Source organism: Aplidium turbinatum, chromosome 1 (assembly GCF_918807975.1).
Source record: "Aplidium turbinatum chromosome 1, kaAplTurb1.1, whole genome shotgun sequence".
In the NCBI taxonomy this organism is placed as follows: domain Eukaryota; kingdom Metazoa; phylum Chordata; class Ascidiacea; order Aplousobranchia; family Polyclinidae; genus Aplidium; species Aplidium turbinatum.
This window is the reverse complement of record NC_137472.1, coordinates 25,889,410-25,913,067: the sequence shown is the minus strand read 5'-3', so window position 1 is coordinate 25,913,067 and position 23,658 is coordinate 25,889,410. Positions and strand designations below refer to the sequence as shown.

Genomic DNA, 23,658 nt, shown 5'->3' with positions numbered 1-23,658 from the left:
ATGTATAATAAAAATAAAAACTGTAAAAAACCTAATAGCCTACTGGCAAAACAAAATGATCTCTAACACGTTCACGGCAATTTGACCCACCGGTGTACAAACGAACTGTCTGAAAGAGCTCCTTGAAGCGAAGAAAACATGTCGACAAAATTTGGCGGGAAAGCAAAAAGTTAAAGGTTATCGCACCACACGAAAACAACAAAAATTCGAGATCGCAGCAAACGTGTTAAAGTGTAGAAAATTTATTAATAGTGGCAAACCTAATCAATATTTGATTATATTTAAACAATATGCATATAATAATATAATAGACTCTCGGATTTGAATGTAAACTTGCGGAACCCCTAGACTTACTGACGGAACCCTGGTTGAAAACCACTGACTTAAAGCCTGAACTATATCCGTTTTAAATACTAAGTAGAGACGTAGAGAATGTGTTAGCTGTGGACAGGGTGGTTCTATTGAGTTGAACCGGGTGGGCTACTAAACGTTTTCAGTAGGTAGTAGGCTGTACCAAATTTTGGTGACTTTTTCAGATTTCTTAGGAACTTTGCCAAAAGTTGTGGTTGTACAACCGCATCAAAATGCAACAAAACATTTTTTGTTTTGTTATGGTCTTACGCCTCCTAAATGTCGTTTCCATGACAACGCGGCTAAAATCGGATAAAACGTGATAACTCCTCAACCGCTTGAGCTAGATCAAAATCTTTTTTTTTAAAGATGCAGAATATCCAAGTTCCTATATGTTGTCAATACATTATATATGTCTAACTGTACAATTTTTCAAATAAAATCAAAAATTTCTATTTTTACATATTTTTGCAATACCTGTAACAAAACAAAAATTATAGATTTGGTAGAGAGGTTCCTTTTTTAAACCATAGCAGCAAATTCCTAACAACAGTATTAATCTATGCATTTTTCTTAAACTATAATCATAATGTTAAACGTTTTCGGCTAGAGTATTTAGCCATCATCAGAACACAGTAAAATGCATGCTTTTCAACTGATGAAACTGCACTGCAAATAACTCGCTAAAATCACACTGCCTACTTTTAGCTACAGTACTAAAATGCAAAAAGGTTTTAATAGCATCATCATTCATCATCCGTTCAGTCGTTTACGACTCTCGGTCACTCTATACGTCATCTTTCTCCACATCTCTCGATCCCACGCAGCTTCCTTCAATTCATGCACTCCCATGCCACTGTCATTTACAATCGTGTCAAGCCATCTTGTTTTCGGGCGCCCCCTTCCTCTTCCTCCGCTCACCAAACCAAGCATGATGTCTTTTTCCATTGATTTGCTTCTCATTATGTGGCCAAAATATGAAAGTTTCTGCCTGACGATTCTAGCTTCTAGGGATATGTCCGGTTTAATTTGTTCAAGAATTTTCTCGTTTGTTATTTTGGCTGTCCAAGGAACACGCAGTAACCTTCTCCAACACCACAATTCAAATGCGTCAATCTTTCTTCTGTCTGATTTGTTCATTGTCCATGTTTCACATCCGTAAGTTGCAATTGGGAATATTATAGTTTTGATCAGCTTCTTTTTTGTTTCTAATTTTATATCCTTGCTCTTCCAAATGCAAATGCCATCTTCAGAAAGGAGCTTTCAATATGTTTTAATAGCATTTGGTTTTAATGTGACAGTTATACAAGTTGTGATGTTATACACAAGCAAATTGTGATACATAAGAGAATTGCAATCACAAGCAGTATTAGAGAATATTAATTATTATTTACTTGGTTACACTGGGCAACATTTTCCAACTTATTTTTTATGCCTTGCTCGTTTCAAGTTTACTTAGACTAATGTGGCCATGCTGAATCCAAATCTGGTGTTAGATTTTTTCTAACACATCACGTTTTTGAGATATGATAATAAAAATACCTTATTTTTGCCAAAAGTGGAAGATTTGGCGTACCGTTTACCACCAACCTATGCAGTGCCATAGTGAAAGGTTAGTGTTAGACAGGCCAAAATAGCTTAAATAAGGTTACTGGACAAGCATTGCCATAAGCCTTCTTAAATCTTTGTTATTTCATGCAAAACATTGACAGGGAGGGGGGGGGGGGTCAATTATACTTTTAGCGTCACTTTTAGCTTGATATTATTGTTTTGTTAATAATGTTGTTTCCAAAACAAATTAGTATCAAAATTGTAGTTTGTAGATGTATTTCAGCTATTTATGCACTCCATGGCCTGGATTTCTGGATGTAGCACAATATGAATGTGTAATAAACGTAACGTCAAACCTTACACTTTTGGCAAAAGTAACAATTTGCTGTTATCGTTTCTCACAAACCTGACGTGATAGGATAAATCTGAGGCCAGATTTGGAATCAGCATCCCACAGTTAGTATAAGTCATATATTTTCATTTGAGGAATAAATTTGATGTTGCCCAGTGTTATAGGTTACTATAGTTCACAAAATAGTTATGCCAGAAAAAAATAAAATATAGTTTACCAATCAAATTTTGCAAAAAAGCACTGAACAGGAAAAATAGAGAATGAAATGCACATAAAAGAACAAAAACTATTACTTCAGCTTAAATAACCCTTTCTTGGTTACTCTTTCACTAGATGTGGCAACACTCAGCTGGGCATGCCTCAAGTCCGAGACCATTTTTAGGAGGATTTGCCGTTGCGCAGGGTCCAACGTGACCCTGCCAGTATTAAAGGCAGTCAGCAAGCCTAAAGAACGTTCTGCTGCATCATTGACAACATCAAGTGATTGTACGAATGTTTGGGCCTTCTTGTAGGATGTATTCTGGCTCCAACCACTTGGATCCATCTTCAGAAAGGAGCTTTCAATATCCAACAAATTAAAGATTGTCCAGGAATCAGGGCCTATCAAATTGGCCAAGGTTGCTCTATTTGAAAGTGCTGGCATTTTTTGCAAAGAAATCTTGTTGCTGCTATTCTTTTTGCATTTAACTAGAGTCCTTGCCATTGATTTCTTGTCATTGTCGGACACAATATCGCTGAATAAAGCAAGCACAACAAGTCTCTCAGACAAATACCACAAATGGCAGTCAAATTTTTGTAAATAAACTTGAAGCATAGGTACTAACTGTGCAGTAACGTGTTTCTTGGAAGACCCTTTCTCCAGCACTGCCAGGTCATCTTTGAGCATTTGGTACAATGTTAAGTCAGCAAATGGGGCAAGGGTTGGATCTGTAGAGGTGAACCAAGCTTTCAAATGATACAGAACCAAAAATAAAGCTATATATGTAATCCGTTCAAAAGTTTGTTCATCAAGCAAATTCTGGGTCAGTAGGGAAGAAGAAAACAATGCAAGTTTCAGCGTGTATATAACTTTGGACATCCCTCTTGCATGTGAGATGGCATCTGGCGGATTGATGGAGAATGAAATACTTGAATGTAAGGATCCTCCCAAGTAGATTACACCCAAACAAATGAATTCCTTGTAGTCTTTTCTCACTAGGCTCAAATGTTGGTCATTTGCAAGGAATGCTTGACAAAACTTCAATACTTGCCTGCAACGACATTGCAGATTACGTGGCAGCTGGTGTCAAAAAGGTCAAACTGGCAGATGTCGATTTTATCCCAATTCATCCTCAAAACATCAAATACTTTTTCAAAAGAGGATTCTGTGTTACCAAACACGATTCTGCAAACTGCACCACAACACAATTCAAAAATATGATGCCTACAAGCCAGCAAAAGCAGTTTCTTCTCTAAATATTCCTGCAGCTTGACAATAATACCATTTTGCACTCCAGTGTTGACTGCTGTAGTATCAAAGCAAAACCCAACAATTTTATTTTTAACTTCTGGATACTTCTGCAGCTCATCTTGAATAATTAAGGCTTCATTTTTTGCAATGCTTGCGATGTTGTGCAATCCTGTTACGAACAATAGCATGTCATCTTTTGGATTTGTAAGTGAATGAAGGATAATAGCAACATGCTCCACACTTTTGTCTACATGATGCAGACGTTCAAGCATTTTCCCATCCCATTGTAATATAAATAAAGCATCAGGAGCTTCAATTGATTGCTCAATATTTTTCTGTATTTTTGAGCCAGCAACAGATCTTGCAGCATCTCTTTGACGTTTACAGGTCATGACTGAAAGAGTAACCTGACCACTTGATGTTTCATGTGTTGTCACCTTATCAGCAAACACAATTTCAGTTAAAGCTCTGTGACTGATTTGGTGTTTGTCAGCTACTTTACATACTTCCGGATTGATTAGATTTACTCTTTTTGAGTACTTTTTGTGTGTGCAAGGAGGTTCAAAGTTTTCGTAATCTTGGCATATTTCAATTTCACTTTCTTCACTGTCAGTTTCTAACCGAGTAGTGGTTTTGATTAAATGTTCTTTTCTTTTTCTTTTTGCCAAAATATTTTCAATATTTACCTTTCTTTTTAATTTTTGAATTGTCTTCATATCTTTGGATCCAATTACAACATGTTTCGTGGGGTCTTTCAGTGCTTGCATTCCTTGCAACCATTGGAAATCTTCAATTAAAACAGGATTGGTTGAAGTGCTGGCTTTCCATTCAAATTCTGCAGATACAGCCCAAAAAATTTGGTTGCAACCTTGCAAAAATTTATTTCTAGCTTCTACTTGCTGCTTGGAAGCTGAGTTTTTTTTTTCGCTGACACTTTTCGGTCATTTGTTCGAAATGACTTGAAAAAATTCGGTCATTTTTTATTTATTTTGGTCATTTTTTATGATGAAAATATTTGTTTTCAAGTAGCTGATACAAACCAAAATTTGCACTTCCTGACTAGCTACAAATTAACATTAAGTTTCGCTGAGAAACGTTGTCGTGTTTTATCTGAGAAAAGTTAGAACAGACAAACGTTTCTTCAACGTTCATCAGCGAAACTCAACATTGCAACACTCGGCCGCAAACATCTTTTATTGCGCACTAACACACGTTCAAAAATAACGCAAAACAAAAACGGAAAGGAATAAAAACAAGAATGACCAAATAAAAAAACACGTTACGCTCTAATGGTTTGCAATTACAAAGTGATTTAACTCTTCAACAATTTCACCCCTCACGTTGTAGCTTCGTGTTACTGTGCCAGTGCACGTATGCTGCGTCATAATTGAATGTTTTGTATGATGCAGCATTTAACCTCAAACGCATAAGTTTATCTGCAGTTGAACAACGCAAGTGATTTCTTGTTCAATGTGGAGTCAAACATTTGATCATGATCACCAAGCTCAAAATTTAACAACATTATGCAACATGCTGGGATAATTTCCCGACTGACAGATCAATTTTTTCCACAACTCGAAGGAAAGATTTGAAAACACAGTGGCATTTCTAGAAAGTTGAAGTCTTTGAGTGTGTTTCTTTCATGTTTGCCCAGGCCTCGAAACTGAAGGCGGCCATTGCGGCCTAACCTAAAAAAACCGACATTTTGTCCGCCAGCTCTAGCTCTTCCGTCGGCCGCATTTGACCGCCATGAAGCTCCGAGAAAATTTTACGCAAGCGGCCTTTTGAATAAAGTACTTTGCCACTTATAATCACAAATGATTAGAAAGCAGTCAAAGCACCCAATAAATCACAATACACACTGTCTATGCTTGAATTGTTAACATTATTGATTGACCAAGCAGCTGATGTCTGACATCCGCAGGATGCAAGTGACATCACAATACACTTTATTGATGCGGTATAATATTTATTATTCAGTCTTCGAAATTAGAGTCGGCAAATGGCACATTAGCGTCGGCAATAAAAATGCTGAGGCCACACGAGCGCTTTTAAGGTTAGGGTTAGACATTCCTGCCAGTCGTTATGGCACAGTCATAGATTTGTTCCTTAGTCAACACCTTGATGGATCTCTATGAAAAAGAAAGAGGCGTGTGGATTGGTATCAAAGCCCGAAAGCTGCAAAACGTGGACGCTTTATTGCGAGGGGCAAAGACGGTGTACATTTACAGCCAAGCGATGAGCCTCTTGATGTGTCTGATTCCAGTGATGACTCGACAACCTCGTGCTCCGATACAGCATCTGATGCTTCCGATTCTGACAGCTAGTTCTTGATCAAACAGACTTTGTGTTGTTTGCAGTATCCCAATTGTGCCGAAAATATGCTAGTGTATACGTAAATCGAGGCAATCTTCTCGCAGGGAGCTATTAATTTGTTACCGGTACGTGGTTGACCAATTGACGTTATTTTATGATAATACAACGTCGCTAGATGTCGAATTAATGTAAAACAAACGTAACTTTCTTATTGGGCATTGTTGTTACGCAATATAACCCGCCGGAAAAATTAAATCGATTTGTGCTGACTCGAACGTTGAATCAACCAAAAATTAACTTACTTTTCTCCCCGTGAGTTATTTAACATGAATTACTGTAACAGCGTGCGACGTGCGTATCTTGTAGCTCGCTTTATCGCTACTTTTGGCATTATTACATCACAACAAATCAAACAGTGCGGTCGTGATAGACTACTCTAGCATATTTTTCGCTTCTGCCGAAGTAAAAATGTGCTAATTTTGAAGACTGTATGTTGATGCATATCGAAGTTCCGATGGCCGCCATGTGCTTGTGATTGGCCGCCGAACAGCTTGCTTCAGTCGGACACGTTTGGCCGCCGGAAAAAAAAGTTGTTTCGAGGCCTGTAAATTGCGTTTATCACAAGCAATGAGACATTGGATCAACGTACAAACGGATACTTCGTTGTTTATCAAGGTCTGGTCAATAACATTTCGAAAGGGTTGGCCACCAGCTCAAAAATTGATAATATATGCAATGCGCTGAGAAAATGTCCCGATTGATAGAACGGACCGATCAATCTCTACCAAACGGTTTGACCTTTCCAAAGCAACCCAACATTACGATCACACTTGAAAGCATCCATCAGTCACGTTTGGGAAATGTTACTTCTGTATTTGCGTTATCCCATATAATAAGACATTGGATCAACGTTCAAACACCAGGTCTACGCCTTGTATTTCCGATTGACAAAAATCGTAGAGTGGCGCAAGGAGCTTCTTTGCAATCACTGGAATCGATTTGCGCGCGTACATATTTTTTCGGACATTTTGACCGAATTGACTATATTTTTTTCGGACATTTTGCTAAAAAATCGGTCAATGACCGATAAATGACCGAAAAAAAAACCCAGTTGGAAGATTTTTTTTGTTCTTTTGCAAATCCTGATATCTTTTATGTAAAGTCAAAATCATTTTGAGTAATCCTTTTTCAGATTTTAGTTCTATACCTGTTCTTTTCCACCAATCTTGAACTTCAAAAACAGTTTTCTTAGCAGCATCCCTAACTTTAGACTGCCTCCTGGTTTCATCTTGAAGTTTAGCATGCTGTCCTTTAAAATTCATGAAGACATCTTGAACTGAAGGAGGGCTTGCACCACAAATACTATTTTATCTGAATCATTCTTCAAAGGTACATATTCATCCAGTAACCATAGTTTGCTTCTTAACTTAATACCGGTACTAAGATTAGAACCACTCATTTTATAATATCAGATATATAGGCTATACAGTAATTACCACATCTGAAACCAGGACATTTTGTTAATTGTGCTAAATAGGCTATAATAAATTATTATTAAACAAATTGAATTAAAATATTGTTATTAACAATCTTTTAATTTAATGCAATGCTCAATGACTAAGCTCACCTGAAATTCAAATATACAACAATAAGCTATTATGACATTAGTCTAAGTGGAAAATTACAAAATATACAAGTAAAATTACATGCCGATACATGTGTTATTGTTGCAATATTAGCTAAAGTATACAAAAAATCATTTTTTGGCTTTTACACAAAAACTTGAGCAGTTAGACATATATAATGTATTGACAACATATAGGAACTTGGGTATTCTGCATCTTTTGGGAAACAATTTTTCATCTAGCTCTAATGGTTGAGGAGTTATGACGTTTTATCCGATTTTAGCCTCGTCGTCATGGAAACGAGATTTAGGAGGCGTAAGACCATAACAAAAAAAAAATTTTTTTGTTACATTTTGATGCGGTGGAATAACCACAACTTTTGGCAAAGTTCCTAAGAAATTTGATACAAAATTTGGTACAGCCTAGTAGGTAGGCTACATAACGTTTTAATTCCAAAAAAAGAATATAGCTAAAATTTCATGTCTCAAACGTAAGCTTTGGTGCATACAAACCAAGATATTTTATCAGCACGTGTTTCCACGTCATAATTTTGATATAAACTGGCAAAACGGGCTTTGTAATTTGGAAAAGCGTCACATGGGGGAGGGGGGGGTTGACAAAAACGTTACGTTGGCGTCACATGGGGAAGGGGGGGGTCAAAAATTCGGAAAAACAGCGTTACGTAATATTTGAACGCTCCCTAACGGGGGATTTTTTCAATTTTCTTTTTTAAATTATTGGGTACTGTGGCCTAATTATCATTGCCGTTTTAGGGTTAGGGGTTAGAGGTTAGGAACTCACCGAATCAGACTCACCGAGTAGTAGCAGACCCTAGATTTTGTGTCACGACTAGGTGTAAACTAACGAGTATTATAAGTTTTATAGGGAGCACTGGAGCAGTACAATGGCTACTGTATTAGTGTATGTGCATGCAGTAATAGGGGTAGGCTAGTCTGGGTAATTTATAAGCCTAATCAAACACTACTAAGATATCTTTCCTGGCAATAAAAATAATTGTGACAAAAATTTTTAATTTCCTTTTCTGTTGGTTATGCCAGTGTTTTTCAACCGTTTTTGAGTCACGGAACACTTATGCATTAAAACAATCTTGCGGAACACCAAACAAAATTTTACAATGATGCAATAAAATAAACAACACAACAACAATTCATTCACTTTTAGTGTTGTCAGTGCGATATCTTGGTCTGTTTAGATGTCCACAAAGTTGATATTCGGGCAGAAATTTTAGAAGACAAATGCAAGGCTCTTGTGATTTTAATTTTCGACCAGTGTTCACGGAATACCAGTGCTCCACGAAACACCAGTTGAAAATCACTGGCTTATGCAGTTCAGTACAAAATTTCAATAGGGAAATTAATAACAATTTGAACTTAATAACAATTTGCACTCAATATCAACCAGAAGCAACAATCACTTTTTCCTCCCCTACTTCTCCAAAAGCTTGACTCAACAATCCATTCAGTTTAGTGGAGTTAAAGTGTGGAACCATCTCCCGAAAACCATCACTGAAATTGAAACCTTTTCAATATTTTGCAATAACCTGAAAAAGCACTTGCGTTTTGAAAATTAACCTCTAACAACCTATGCTGTAACTCTTTAATTATCTGACTGTATTATTGATTGTTGCACCATATCCTGGTATAGCATGCCTTTCCAAATGCCACTTTTGTAAATTTATCCTACATTATCATATATTACTATATTATACATTAACATATCTTACTATACGTATATCTTATATATTACACCCGACCGGATAAGGATGATGATTACTATCTTTACTCTTCCATGAATAAGCTACTATATCGTATTGCATAATTTAATATTTGCCAGATAAGAATATATCACTAAGTTACTACCAGCTTGCATCTAACTACTCCCCTGATTATTATAAGCTATTATGTTCGTTCAGAGGATCGCTTGACTTTTCGTAAGATTATTATTTAGGTTGGTTTGGAAAAGATGCATGAAACAATTCAGACACTACATCCTTCATCGGCGCTACCAAAGAGTCTCCACCTCTCATTAGCGATACCAAAAACACTCCATCCCTCACTGACGCTATCAAAGATGATTCAACTCTTATTAGAAATACCAAAAACACGCTGCTATATCATCATGCTTGTTATGCTCTTACATGCGCAGGAAATTAATTTAAAAAACAACGCTTTTTTAACTATTTTATCTTGATAATGAGCTGCCATATTATGTATTTGTTCTACAATATATAGGCTACTTAATATCGTTGCTGCGAACACTTTATTTCTGTATGAAATCTGTAAATAGTCCTTGTTTTGATAGTCCGTTATGTAATTTCAATATGTGTGTGTAACTGTGTATATTAGTTTGTTTTTGTGATGTTGGGTTCAGTCGTGTTCTCGTTGCTTTAAGAATTGGCGCTCCAGTTGTTCCAGGAACGAGAAGGCGACTGATTCTTAACTAATTCATCAACTTAGTTTAAAGTATCAGGTTTGGTGGCCGTGCTTGACTATATTTATTGATGCATATACCGCAATATTAGATCCTTTCACGCACGTCTTAAACCATTAAGGTTTTGCCACCTTTTCCTTTTGTTAGTTTTGTTACTGTATTTCTTTTTCTCAATATCATTTCTTTTGCATTCTGACAAAGAAAAATAAATTGAATTGAATTGAATTGAAATACTAATAATGAAATGAGTTTCAATGAGCGTCAGGTGTGCTGTCCAAAGCACTGCATCTGGAGGGAGATCTGAGACTAGGGGACCTCTCTAAGAACATTTTGAAAAATTAATGCCTTAAATGCGCAATTTGAGAGTATTTTCAGGCTAAATCAACAGGAAAACAACTGTAAGAATAAACAGAATAGGCATTGCCTAATCTTACTTCTTTTATAAGTTGTATTGTTTCCATTAATAACGCAACAAAGCATCAGATAATCACGTCATGCTGTTTACAAAATGTATATATGCAGTAATACAGTAAGGGTTAAATAAATAATTATTAACAAGATAAACAAATCATACAGTGGTTATCAGGGCCGTAAGAGCACCACCTTAGACCCCCAAAATCGACTAATGGGTTCCTATGTTTAGTGATTGCTCTTAAAAATAGGACCAGAAAGCATTTAGGGCGGCAAACTCTTTCAATGTGGGGAAAAAAATTACATTCATCATTTCAGCAAAGACTAAACAACTTTTAGGATTTTATACAAAAAAGTAGTCAATAGGAGATGCCGACAATGCAGAAGAGGATCTAGAAAAAGGTTGGGAAAGAACCAGAGTTTTAACAAAGTAAAATTTATAACATTTATAAATGAACAATGCAATGCAAAACTTAATGTCCAAATAAATGAAACGGAAATGGGGTGTGGGGGGGCTTGCCTCTCAGAAATTTTGACAAATATAATCTTGTTTTGGTTACTTTTTAGGCATGTTTAGGAGCAATATTTTTTTATCAAAATGTACACTTTGTATGTAACCAAATTTATCAAATTAAAATTGGATTGGAGTAGGATTGGATTTAAGACTGGGGTAGAAATTGGATTGGGGTAGAAGTTTTGTTTAAAATTTAAGTTACGGTAGCCTACCATTTCAAACACTTTTAATTTACAACTACGGAAGGATTTCAATAATTCATTTCTTGAAAATTTGTATAGCCTGGTGTGTTGTAGCATTTCAGCAGGCCAAAACGTAAAAAAATTGATCTGAGGTGTTGCCACCATCACAGATAACATTTTCACTTCATAACCTATCTCAATTCACACTAAAATTTATCAAATTATCTATTACAGACCAAATCGGTTAATCGAATCACCTATTTGCCAGACGTTTTGATACGATTATACAATTGATTCGTTTAACCAGTTTACTATAAAAAAAGGTTTATTGTGAATGGGCGTAATTGTTGGGAAGATGTCTGTGCTGACTAGGCTGCAACGCACATTACAACTGATATAATTTTATACTTCTTACAACTGTTTAGGCCTTATGCCAATGTATTTGGAAATCACAAAAATGGCCAAAAGATTGGAAAAGATCAATATTTATTCCAATTCCAAAGAAAGGAGACATACGGACATGTTCAAACTATCGAACCATAGCCTTAATACCTCATGCAAGCAAAATTCTTTTGAAAATCATCCAAAAACGACTGGGCTCAATTATTGAAAGAGAAATGCCAGATGAGCAGGCTGGTTTTAGAAAAGGCAAAGGTACCCGTGACCAAATTGCAAATCTCAGATGGATTATGCAAACCAGCAGGGAGTACAAAAAAGATCTGTACATGTGTTTTATTGATTATTCGAAAGCTTTTGATGTTATCCAACATAACATTCTTTGGAGTAGTCTGAGAGACATGGGAACGCCAATGCACCTGCTGGAACTCATAAGGTCATTGTATGAAAATCAAAAAGCTACAGTTCGAACAGCATACGGAAATACAGCTTGATTTAAAATTGAAAAAAGAACACGCCAAGGGTGCATTTTATCTCCTTCTCTATTTAATATGTACACAGAAATGGTCATGAGGAGAGCAGGGTTGAGTAATTCCAATATAGGAGTGAAAATCGGTGGCAGAATTATAAACAACTTGAGATATGCAGATGACACTACCCTTTTGGCCGAGAACGCACAAGATCTTGAAGACTTAATCATCAAAGTGAAAAAGGAAAGTGAAAGGGCTGGATTGAAACTCAACATCAAAAAAACAAAAATTATAACAACTGGTAAAGCAGATAACATAAACATCAAGATCGAAAATCAAGAAATTGAAACAGTGAATGAATTCATATTTTTAGGCTCAAAAATAAGCTGGGATTCTAATAACTCACCAGAGATAAGGAGAAGAATAGCACTGGGAAGAAATGCATTTGTTGGAATGAATAGCATTTGGAAGAGCAAGGATATAAAATTAGAAACAAAAAAGAAGCTGATCAAAACTATAATATTCCCAATTGCAACTTACGGATACGAAACATGGACAATGAACAAAACAGACAGAAGAAAGATTGACGCATTTGAATTGTGGTGTTGGAGAAGGTTACTGCGTGTTCCTTGGACAGCCAAAATAACAAACGAGAAAATTCTTGAACAAATTAAACCGGACATATCCCTAGAAGCTAGAATCGTCAGGCAGAAACTTTCATATTTTGGCCACACAATGAGAAGCAAATCAATGGAAAAAGACATCATGCTTGGTTTGGTGAGCGGAGGAAGAGGAAGGGGGCGGCGGGGCGCCCGAAAACAAGATGGCTTGACACGATTGTAAATGACAGTGGCATGGGAGTGCATGAATTGAAGGAAGCTACGTGGGATCGAGAGATGTGGAGAAAGATAACGTATAGAGTGACCGAGAGTCGTAAACGACTGAACGGATGATGATGATGACAACTGTTTACAATTCTGGTTAAACTTTAAAGTGTTTACTAGTTCTGTGTTACATTAACACTATGCTGTATGTTCCAGCCAGCAAAACTGGTCCTTTTTACATTGATTTATCATCTGCAAACGTTGAAACAATGTAAAAAGGACCAGCTTTGCTGACTTGGCTGAGCAGGTATAATCAAAGCATTTTTCTGCAAACTGCAGCAATCGGACTTCTTTTAATCTCACCGATCTCTGTGACGTCACAACGCGAACTTTGACGTTGACGTTTTTGATTCAAGCGTGCTATTATTTTTAGCTCGTACCAGCTGTGTAGTTTTGAGTATGGAACGTGGCCTACGAAAATAGTGGTATGGTAGAAAAACACAGCTCACACTCATTTCTACTTTCACTTTACTACGCTGAAGAGATCGGAAGATCGAAACACTGGCCTTTGTCCGTAGTTACTTTTCGTAATGTCTTTTTAGACATTCTTTTTGAGTCAATAATACTTTTAAAGAAATAAAAAAGAGTCAAAAGGCATGTAAATTTCACTCTGTGTGGAGCTACATGTACTTGAGAGGTTAACTGTTATTTTTTTATTCACTTGTTGATTCATTCATATCAGTTTGTATCCTCTGGGGATCCTTCTCTTGTATCATGGGCCAATCCTATAGATGTTTGCTGGTACACCCCTTCATTTTCTTTGAATTTTAATACTTATATGTGCCGCTAGAATCTAATTTCTTGTATTTTAGATCCATCTCAGATGATTGTTTTGTCCTAGCTCAGTTGCAAATTCTTGTCTTTTTTCTAGTTTTTATTTTTAACAAATTCCTGCCATTTCTTAGCACAAATTCTCTTAAAAAAATCACACCTTCTAATAGGCTGTAAAACTACGTTTCGCTGAGGTCCAAAGTTAAAACTTAAATCCAGTCTCATTGTCTTACAACAATCACTCAAGTTTCAAATCATCATCTCAACCAACGCTTCAAGACAACTTTCTACTTTCACTTTACTACGCTGAAGAGATCGGAAGATCGAAACACTGGCCTTTGTCCGTAGTTACTTTTCGTAATGTCTTTTTAGACATTCTTTTTGAGTCAATAATACTTTTAAAGAAATAAAAAAAGAGTCAAAAGGCATGTAAATTTCACTCTGTGTGGAGCTACATGTACTTGAGAGGTTAACTGCTATTTTTTTATTCACACTCATTGTTTTGAAATCGCAAAGTTTTTTTTTCAAGTCTTTTGCGCTGTCTGGTAAAATAATTAATTTGCAATGAAATTATGCACTGCATTTCACAACAGTAGGCTACTTTTTTACAGCAATTTAAAAAAAATTCTCCTAAGTTTTCTGGTAAAAACTTTTGGACATGCTTTCCAACACTTCCCTCTTAAGCCGAAATAATTTGTCTATGTCCATTCCTTGGAAGGCCAGTCGCAAACGGATGACATCAAAAGCATTTAAACTTCTTTAGTGTGATTATTCCTTTTGTGTGCTCTTCTGTTTTAATGAAGCCCAGCTGTGCGAAAATTGGTTCTTTGTAGTGCGATGTCTAGCACATAAGATTATGGCCTGGGATTAGACACTTGTCTTTGTTTTGATCGCATGCGTCTGTCTCACCTTTGCTTCATTTCGCCTTTGAACATTGCAGACAATAATGCGAAGCAAAAAAGAGACATTCTCTTTTCGCTAACGGGTATAATTATACGATTAAATGAATGAAGTATGCAAACTAGAAGCAAATCCTGATGCTTTTATCCGACTTATTCTTTTAAGCGGTATGCGCTTAACCGATGTTTTTACTTAACATCAGATTGGATTTGGTTTGGGATTTCAGGTTTTGATTCAAATAAACGATTGATACGTTGAAGCAGTATACTATTAACCGATTTCGTCTGTATATTAATTAACTAGGCTAATTCAGTGAGCAGTGTTTACTTTGAAATATTGTATCATTTTCTTAGTTTATTTTTAGACACAAAAAAATGTTCACTCCCTTAATCCCCAACTATGCTTGCCCAATATCTCAGAGATAAACAAAATGTGGTTGAGCAAGCAAAGTGAGGAAAACATATTTACAAAAATGGAAAAAAAAACTGTAAAATTACAAGTGGAAAAGGGTGCATGAACTAAATATGAGTGGGCCCTCAGTTAGAGGTAGGCCCCCAGTCAGGGGTATGGAAAGCAGTAGCTTACATACGGCTTTGCATGATTTAATTAGCTGTTGATTATCAAACATCTGTAGTACTTTTTTATTTTTTAAACAGTCAAAAAACATTAGACAGACTAAAATGAGTGGGCCCCTAATCAGTTGTGGGCTCTCTCCAGGCTGGGAGGTACAGGGGGCAGCTAACACAGCCCTGGTAGTTATCATACCTGTCAGATTCTGCGTCCATATCTAGATTCTTAACGTTTTCTTTGGTAACTCCATTATATCTGCTAGAAGCCACTTTTTTCTTTTCAGACCTTTGTGACCTTGATGATTGTGGTGGTGGAGCATAATGCTTTGATTGAGATAAAAACGATTTTCCAGGTCGTTTTTTTGTTTTTGGCATAAAGGGAGCGTTGTTGGCATTGTGAAAACGTTCTTCGTGTTTATCAAGATAATCACCACTGTATGTCAATTCTAAAACATTCATTTTTGCAGAGTTCTGAGTCTCCCTTGGGCTTAACTTTTTGGTGGTATTTGCATTTCTTTTGTACAAAGAAAATCCACTGCTCGTGGCTGGTCTAGAGATTCTCAAATATTTATCGAAATTTTCTTTGCGTTCTGGAGCCCAGGATCGAGCAGATGTTGGTCTGCTGTCACTGAAACGATAGTCACGACTGGTTGCATCTAAGGTGGCATCAAATCCACTGATGTTACTTGCAGCTTTTTTGGGCTGTTTGGGGGTCTGCAAAATATTAACAACTGTCGTCAAAATAAATGATAAAACCGAAGGTGAATATTAGTCAGAATGTACGATAAGGTGAAGTTGATAAAGATGAGACAGACAAGACGTAAAATATGCTCATAAAAAGCGTAGGCAAACCAAAACTAAAAAAAGTGGAGAGCTACATTTTTGACAAAAAAATATGCGCCACAGTAATGACATGTTAGCACAATGTTACTGTCTCATATAAGTGTAAGAATGGGCGATGCTGTCTTGCATGTGTATTGATAATGTCAATAAAAATAAACTTATTAACACAAGAAAAAGCCTCTATAAGCGAGTAAGTGACATTGGACCCAGACATTTTTGATAACAACCAATTTTTGGTTGAAGGAGGCTTGTCTGGTAGTCAAACTGACGATTCCAAAATTCGGAAAATATTGGACCTGGGGAACTGCAACAAAACCGCGTTTTAAATTTGCATAGCGCGCCATCTAGCGATTGTAAATATTTGGTCTAAGTAAAATGCAACTTAGGAAGCAAGGACACGTAATTAACACTCACTAGAAGATAAGTGTATTAAAACTTTTTAAAAAGGTTGTGATCATGATGGTTGGCAGGGAAGGGGCACTTATCCCCCATCCCCCTGGATTATGATTTTACATGTAATTTGCTCACGAGAGTGCAATTTCCAAAAATTGGATTCGCCTTCCACACAAACACTTTCTCATCAGGTTTTCAACCAACTCTACTTCAGTAAGTTCAGTTGTTTGATTTTTCAAAATATTTTTGTGCTGTAGGCGCAACAACCACTTGTAAACATCAGAAGTTAATGGTAATTTTTTTCACAATTTTCGCATCTCACCACTCAAATGTTACATTAAATTTAGAACTTTTCTTACCTATGTTGCAGCTTACAACTTACAAGATGAATTTGGCTTCAAAAATTGTGCCCCCCAAACCCCCGCTTCTCCCCCACTCTTGCATTTTTTTCTGCCGACGCCCATGTTTGTGATGTACTTGGTCAATTATTACAGTTCAATTAGTTTCACGCAATTATAATTGCCTACGTTAAAGTGAAATTCAATGTCGGCTATATGACACTTAAACAACATTAACAACTGAAACAAGTGGTGATACAACGTTTGCAGATGTAGAATCAACGTATAATAGAAAGATAAACATCAGCGACGTGAGCGATTAATGTTTATCTGGAGACAATTTAATGTCGTTTATTCAGTACTATTGCTTCGCTTTAACAGAAAAGGCAGCGTGTAACGCCGTGTATTTAATAATGCGTTCACTTTCATTTACAAATCATTCATTGCAAAAAATATTTTACTTGCAAAACTACCACAGTAACAATTTCAGGTCCCGTTCTAGGAACTACATTCATAGAATTGAAAAGTGTCAAGCAATTTATGGTGTGTAAATAACACATGAGAGGCATTTCAGCTGCTTAATTCGTTCGTCTTTCCAAGTACCCGTCTTTGCAGCAATATACGACTTGACTAAAGCCTAAATTACATAATTCCAGTAGTCCAGCTGCACTGACGTGTCGTTTTTCAATATCTAGTGGTCGAGTTGCCATTTTTGGTGTTTGACAATTTATAATGCCCATCACATGCGTTGTATCATGAGTTCATGACCTGTCAGAGTATCTTCGTTAAAATCGAAGTTATCTGCTCCCCAGTCCCCACTGACAGAAAGAGCCGGGATGACGTAGACCAGTGGTTCCAGGCCTCGAAATTCATGGTGGACACGGCGGTCATGTCCGCCATCGCAGCATGTGATGTCCGCGGGAAGTACCATTTAGATCGGTCATATTTGTCCGCCAAGAAATAACACTGGAACTAGCGATACAAATCGTCATTGCATAGCACGAACAATTGTTTCGAGAATATAATTTCCCGCGCATTCTAGCGCGCATCTACAAAATGTGAATACTGTATCGTATCTCTTAAATTCCATTCAAGCAGGAAAACTTCCGATTTTTACGTTGCTTCAACGATTGATGACATTGAATCAGCGTAGCAAAGGTGAATTCTTCGCCAAGAATCGATGGGAGTACCAGTCCAGTAGCCTACTTCTACACTGATCACGCGCAACTTAGTTCAAGTCTTACCTCACAACGTCTAGCTTTGATCTCCGAGTAATATTGATAAGGCAAGGTTGGTTATTAAATTTGTTAAGCTTTGGTATTACGGTAAAAAAGAAAAGGCCCAGTGAAAATTCGCTTTCGCTCACATGACACGCAAAAATGAACCTAAAGAAAAAAGCCCAGTGAAACTTTGCACAGCAGAAAATAGTAGCGTTACTGTAGAAGTTTTCCGACTCGTGCTCAGAGCATTGTGACATAAGAAGCCACATGACCCCGTTCGGTGCAAGTTCAGTTATGCGGTGTATTAAGCAGCTCCACGACGCTTTGACTCTTCAAGCACACGTTGTTGATCTGATGACAGCCTTTCAGAGTGACTTCACTGAAATTTAAAAAAGCCTTCTAAACCTTAGCTATAGTTCTTAAATGGTAAAGAATTATCAAGATAAAGTGATCAAGCTTGACGATCGACGCTAAAGCTGGTGTGTCCGCCGTGAGGCTTAATTTGTCCACTGAGATTGCTGCTCAGAACGGACACGTTTGTCCGCCATCAACAAAAACGAATTTCGAGGCCTGGGTTCCCAACCTTTTTTGGTGTTGGGGCCGAATTTCAAACTTCAGAGTACGTATGGAGCCGCATGAAAACACTCAAGTAATTATAACAAAAATTTTAAAGCATGAAAGCATGTAGCCTACCAACGAATAGCAATACTAACAAGAAAAATAACACAAATCAATTTAATGTCCAACTTGGCATTGGCTTTGAGCTTTAACAAGTTTGTCAAAGCGAGGCGCAATTGCAGAGGATGTAGTATGCAGTAGCTGCTTGAGGTAGTCATCGGTCAACCGATTGCGATATTTATTTTTGATTCTGATCATTCTGCTGAAAAGTGCTTCACATACGTAAGTTGATCCAAATTCAGAGGCGTTTTTCTGGGCATTAGTTTTCAAGTTGGGATATTTTCCCTCTGGAACTCGACTCCAAAATTTAAGTAGGTCTTCACTTTGAAATAATTGTTTGAGCTTGATAGCTGACTGCATGTCTCGCAACTCCAATTGAAAATTATCAGGAGCAGTGGCCAGTGGCCACATTAACTGCAATAGGATTTGCAAACATGTTCATCATTGGCAAAAATAAATTCATTCCGTTAATGCGGCGGTTGAACTCATCAATCAAGTTACTGATAAGTCTGCTGTATGCTTCAAATGATCCATTGGTTCGATAGCGTTGGGAAATGTGTTGTAACACCACCTGCAAGCTGCGTTTTCCAAAGACAAAGCTTGTTAACAAAAGCAATTGCTGTGCTGTACAAATTGTGACAAAACTTGCTATTGCCTTGTAGAGTTCGATTTAGAGTAGAAAGGGGTGTAGTGATATCAACAAAACACGCCAAATCAGTAATCCAAACTTCATCGCCAAGCTGAGGGATATCCTTCAGAAAACGTTTTAATCTATGGAAGAAGGTCAGAATCTTTTGACACGTGTAGCGCAGCTTAGCCATCGCACAGCTGTGAACATGACTAGGTCACCATACCCTGCGTCAGTATCTGCTAGAAAGTTTTTGAACTTCCGATGGTTAAGTGCGTTAGCTCTAATCCAGTTTACGGTTGTTGTTACCACATCCATCACATTAGACATGTTGAGTGACTTAGCAACAAGACTTTCTTGTGTAAAATACAATGATGCCATGTCACAGTAGCAAAATGATCTTCGTCTTGCCATTTATTGATGAGCCCTTGAAGTGCGAGATTTGCTCCAAGCATGGAAGGGCAGCTATCCGTTGCCACTCCAAACAACTTTGATGAGTCCAAATGTGCTTCTTCAAGAGTTGCATGAAATTCACGAAAAAGATCTGTTCCTTTAGTTGAGCCATGGAGAGAACGCAAAGTGAGATATTCTTCATAAATCGTAAAATCCGGCAAGACTCCCCTAATAAACATGGCTAATTGCTTTGTGTCAGTGCAGTGGTGTAGAAGCATATACTGCCGCCCCTGGCTTTCGTTGAAAATGCCGCCCTAAGTAGACTGCAGCAAATTTTAAAATAGTTTCATGTTCAAGCAATCTTTTCAATAAAAATAATTACAAATAATGTGCCGAGTCTCAGCAGTTCTATGTTGCTTGAGAAAGAAGCCTCACTGTTTCAGGGTTAAGGCCAAAAATAAAAGACAAAAAATGGACAACAAATGTATTAGGCAAATAAAAGATCAATAGCCGCCTCAAAATTGAACTTTTCGAGCTTTCGCCGAAGCAAAATCAGCGATAATATCTTCAAAATCAAGTTTTTGAAAGTAGTCTCTTTCTATAGAAAGAATTGATAGAGCTGATAGCCAATCATCATTCATGGTAGAACTTAAATACGACTTTACCATTTTGAGCTTTGTGGTGTGCTAGCTGTCTCTTTGTAAATCATTCTCTTGTTTTTTGTCGCCATATGATAGGCCCTACGGTAGTACGGTACTAATTAAGCGATTAGTTTTCGTCAATTATTGCCATTATTACATTCATGCAATGTTAAACAACGTTGATTCGCCGTTAAACGAGCAAAACTGTCCAGCCGCGCCGTTTGTCTCCACTCTGCCACTCGTAGCCCAGTGCTATAAACAAGGTTGCCATACCGTCCTTATTTCTAAGATTTGTCCTTATTCTGAAGAGCCAGGTCTTAGAAAACTTAATTGTCCTTATTTCTAAGACATGTCCTCATTTTCGACTTGCGTCCTTATTGTGTCTTATTTTCAACAATTACAGAACTTCGATCGTTTTCCTCTGGTATCAGGTGTTGCATAACATTCTAAAAGTAGTCTAATTAGTTTCCTCTAGTCATCAGATTCTTCAACGCCAAAGGGCGAGTGAATCTTCTTGGCTTGCGATCAATGCCAGGCGAGACCTCGGCACAGATCACAAACTTTATTCTCTCCTCTATTCAAGAGAATGACCTAGACATGAAACAGCTGTGATCCTTTTGTGCCGATAATGCACCAGTGAATTTTTGAGAATCACAGCATAGTGGAAAAAACAATGTCTTTTCTCGTCTCAAAGAGCAAAAATTGCATCTGATCCCAGTAGGGTGCCCTGCTCATATATTGCATAAAGCAGCAGAGAAGGGATCAGAGCACCTTACACTTGATATAGAAACAATCGTGCTGAAGATTAGTAGCCCCTTCAAAAGCCAAACTGGTAGACACACGCCGACTCGATAGACCAAATTTGATGCTATACTCGAGCGAATGATCGATCTCTGGGAATCACTCAACGCGCATTTTCTTTCGCTGAAACATCCACCAAGAATATTGGAGGATTTCTTTACATCAGAAGAGTCACTGATCATCGTATCATTCCTCCACAGCGCTTTATTGCTCTTCAATAAACCACTGTTACTCCTGCAAAAGTCAACTGCATTGTTTCCAGAACTGGCAGAGATAATTGAATTTTTCAAGATCAAAATATTGCAACGCTAGTGTTCTGGGTTTTTCGGAGCAACAACAGACGAACTATTAAAAACAGTCGATGAAGAGCATGCTAAGGTTCTCAAAGCGAGCTTCCAGGAGTTATACACCATTATTTTGGAATATATCAACAAGTGGTATCGATTTGAGAAGCATCCAACGCACATCAACTGGACCCTGCTGAAGGATCAAGCAATCGAGTACGAGGAAGTCAAGGGGTTGGCGAAGCAAGTTGATCCACTAATGACAATGAAGGATGAGCTGTTCGATGAGATCTCGACTATTAACGCTCTGCTCAAGAAGATTCCAGATGATTTTAGCAAGGATGAACCTGAGGTCAAGTGGATGAAGATTTTTACCGGAAACAACTCTTTTCCGCTGCTCTACATGCTGGTTAGCATCATTTTCTCCTTTCCGGTCAGCAATGCGTTTGTGGAAAGAGTGTTCTCTCTAGTTTCGGCGCAGTGGACCAAGGAAAGGAACAGACTTAGTGAAATGACCGTCAAATCCCAGCTACAAGTAAAGATAAACCTATATATACCTGAGCTGCCGTGAGATCCATGAAGCAATTTGTCAATTTCTAATAACAAGGAGTTGCTGGAGCACACTGTTTCTGGCAAAAAGTGCAGAATATGATATGACACGGCTCATATAAATACAAAGTAAGCTTATGTCCAAAAACGTTTTTTAAATGCTAATCTAATTTTTCGGTTGCCCTTATTTTTGGGTCCATGTCGATGGCAACCCTGGCTATAAATCAAGTAAATTGCGCAAACCTGTGAGGAACTTCATTTGCGGCAAAAGTTTGACTGCAATTTCCACTGCTTTTACATCGTTTCAACATCACCAGATGTTAAATCGGTGTAAAAACTGTAGCATTGTTCTTCAAAGGAGTAATTTTCTCTCAAACGACGTTATCAATTAATCTGCTGCCAAAATACTCTATTTTGTCGTCTCAATCCATCACAATTGCGTCTGTTAGTCACTGATATTAACTGTGCACACCTGTTGGTTTGGTCGGATGAAACCGTTGGTTGTCATTAGTTGCAATTCAGCTCCTTCGTTATATAACTGCTCTAATTGTACTGAGGTACTGAGAGAGAGTGAACTGGCAATCCTGAAAAGAACGGAAAGGTCAATGTTGAGAGCAATGTGTGGGGTGAAAACGAGAAGAGAAAAAAGGACTGAAAAATTGTTGGATATGCTAGAGATGAGAGAGACCATAGACCAACTGGCAAGGGCAAATGGAGTAAGATGGTATGGACATGTGATAAGGAGGGAGGAAGGAAGTTTTCTTAGAAAGGCACTAGATCTAAAGGTGGATGGGAAGAGGAAACGCGGTCGTCCAAGAAGAACGTGGAAACAACAAGTGAAGGATGAGTTTAAAAAAGTCGGACTGAAGGAGGAAGATGCAAGGGACAGGGTGAAATGGAGAAAAGGGATTAAGACAATTGCTGCGCGGAAACAAGCGGCCACCCCCACTCGTGGGGAACAAACCGACGATGGATTATGATGATGATGATGAATTGCAGATTCAATGTAAGCTCGGTTCAATAGCGCAATTTATCGCTAGATGGCTTCTCGGGAGCTGAATTGCCGTAAAATTGCTTCTGCGTTGCATTACAGCATCTTGTATCTTATCTGTGCGCCTGCTAAGAGCGACTTATTGTATGAACCCACCGATGTATTGTGTGTGTGTTATCGTGTTGTATTAGCAATAGTAATGTAATTATGGAACTATAGTACAGTATTGCAGTTTTCGTCCCGCAATCCGCACATACCAATCACAATAAATATGTGGAACTGAATTACCAGGACCAGACGTTGTTGCGTACCAATTATATTTATGACTTGTTTCCAAATCGTGTTAGAGGAGACATAGACTTAAATGTAAAACTAGACTAGCCCAACAACCTAGCAAAATCGCCCTTTTGAAAAACGCACAAAATAACCTTTATGACGTGACAGTATGTGTTCGCCCGCCCAGCTATTTTGAAAACTCGGCGCCTATGCTGTGCAGCCTCATTTTGCTGCTCCCTTGCAGCCTGCCGCCCCTGGCGCAGAGCCAGAACCGACAAGTGGCTGCTACGCCACTGTGTCAGTGAAATCTTTTGAGCTGTCAAGTGCATAAGAGTACTATACAATTTTTTTTTGATTTCTCAAGAAGTTGATCGTGTTGGTCGTTTGATATACATTCCATGCGCCGAGTTACTGTAGTATTACTCAGCTG

At 37.7% G+C, this 23,658-nt stretch overlaps 1 protein-coding gene across 1 annotated transcript in view; it reads right to left on the bottom strand.

Annotated features, from left to right (window-relative positions):
• The window catches only part of LOC145771420 (spermatogenesis-associated protein 7-like), a 95,469-nt gene that overhangs the window by 18,555 nt on the left and 53,256 nt on the right, over positions 1–23,658 (bottom strand). The window contains exon 4 of the mRNA XM_082583174.1: positions 15,390–15,907. Coding sequence (XP_082439300.1) covers positions 15,390–15,907 — 518 coding nt within the window. The remainder of the gene's footprint in view (positions 1–15,389; positions 15,908–23,658) is intronic.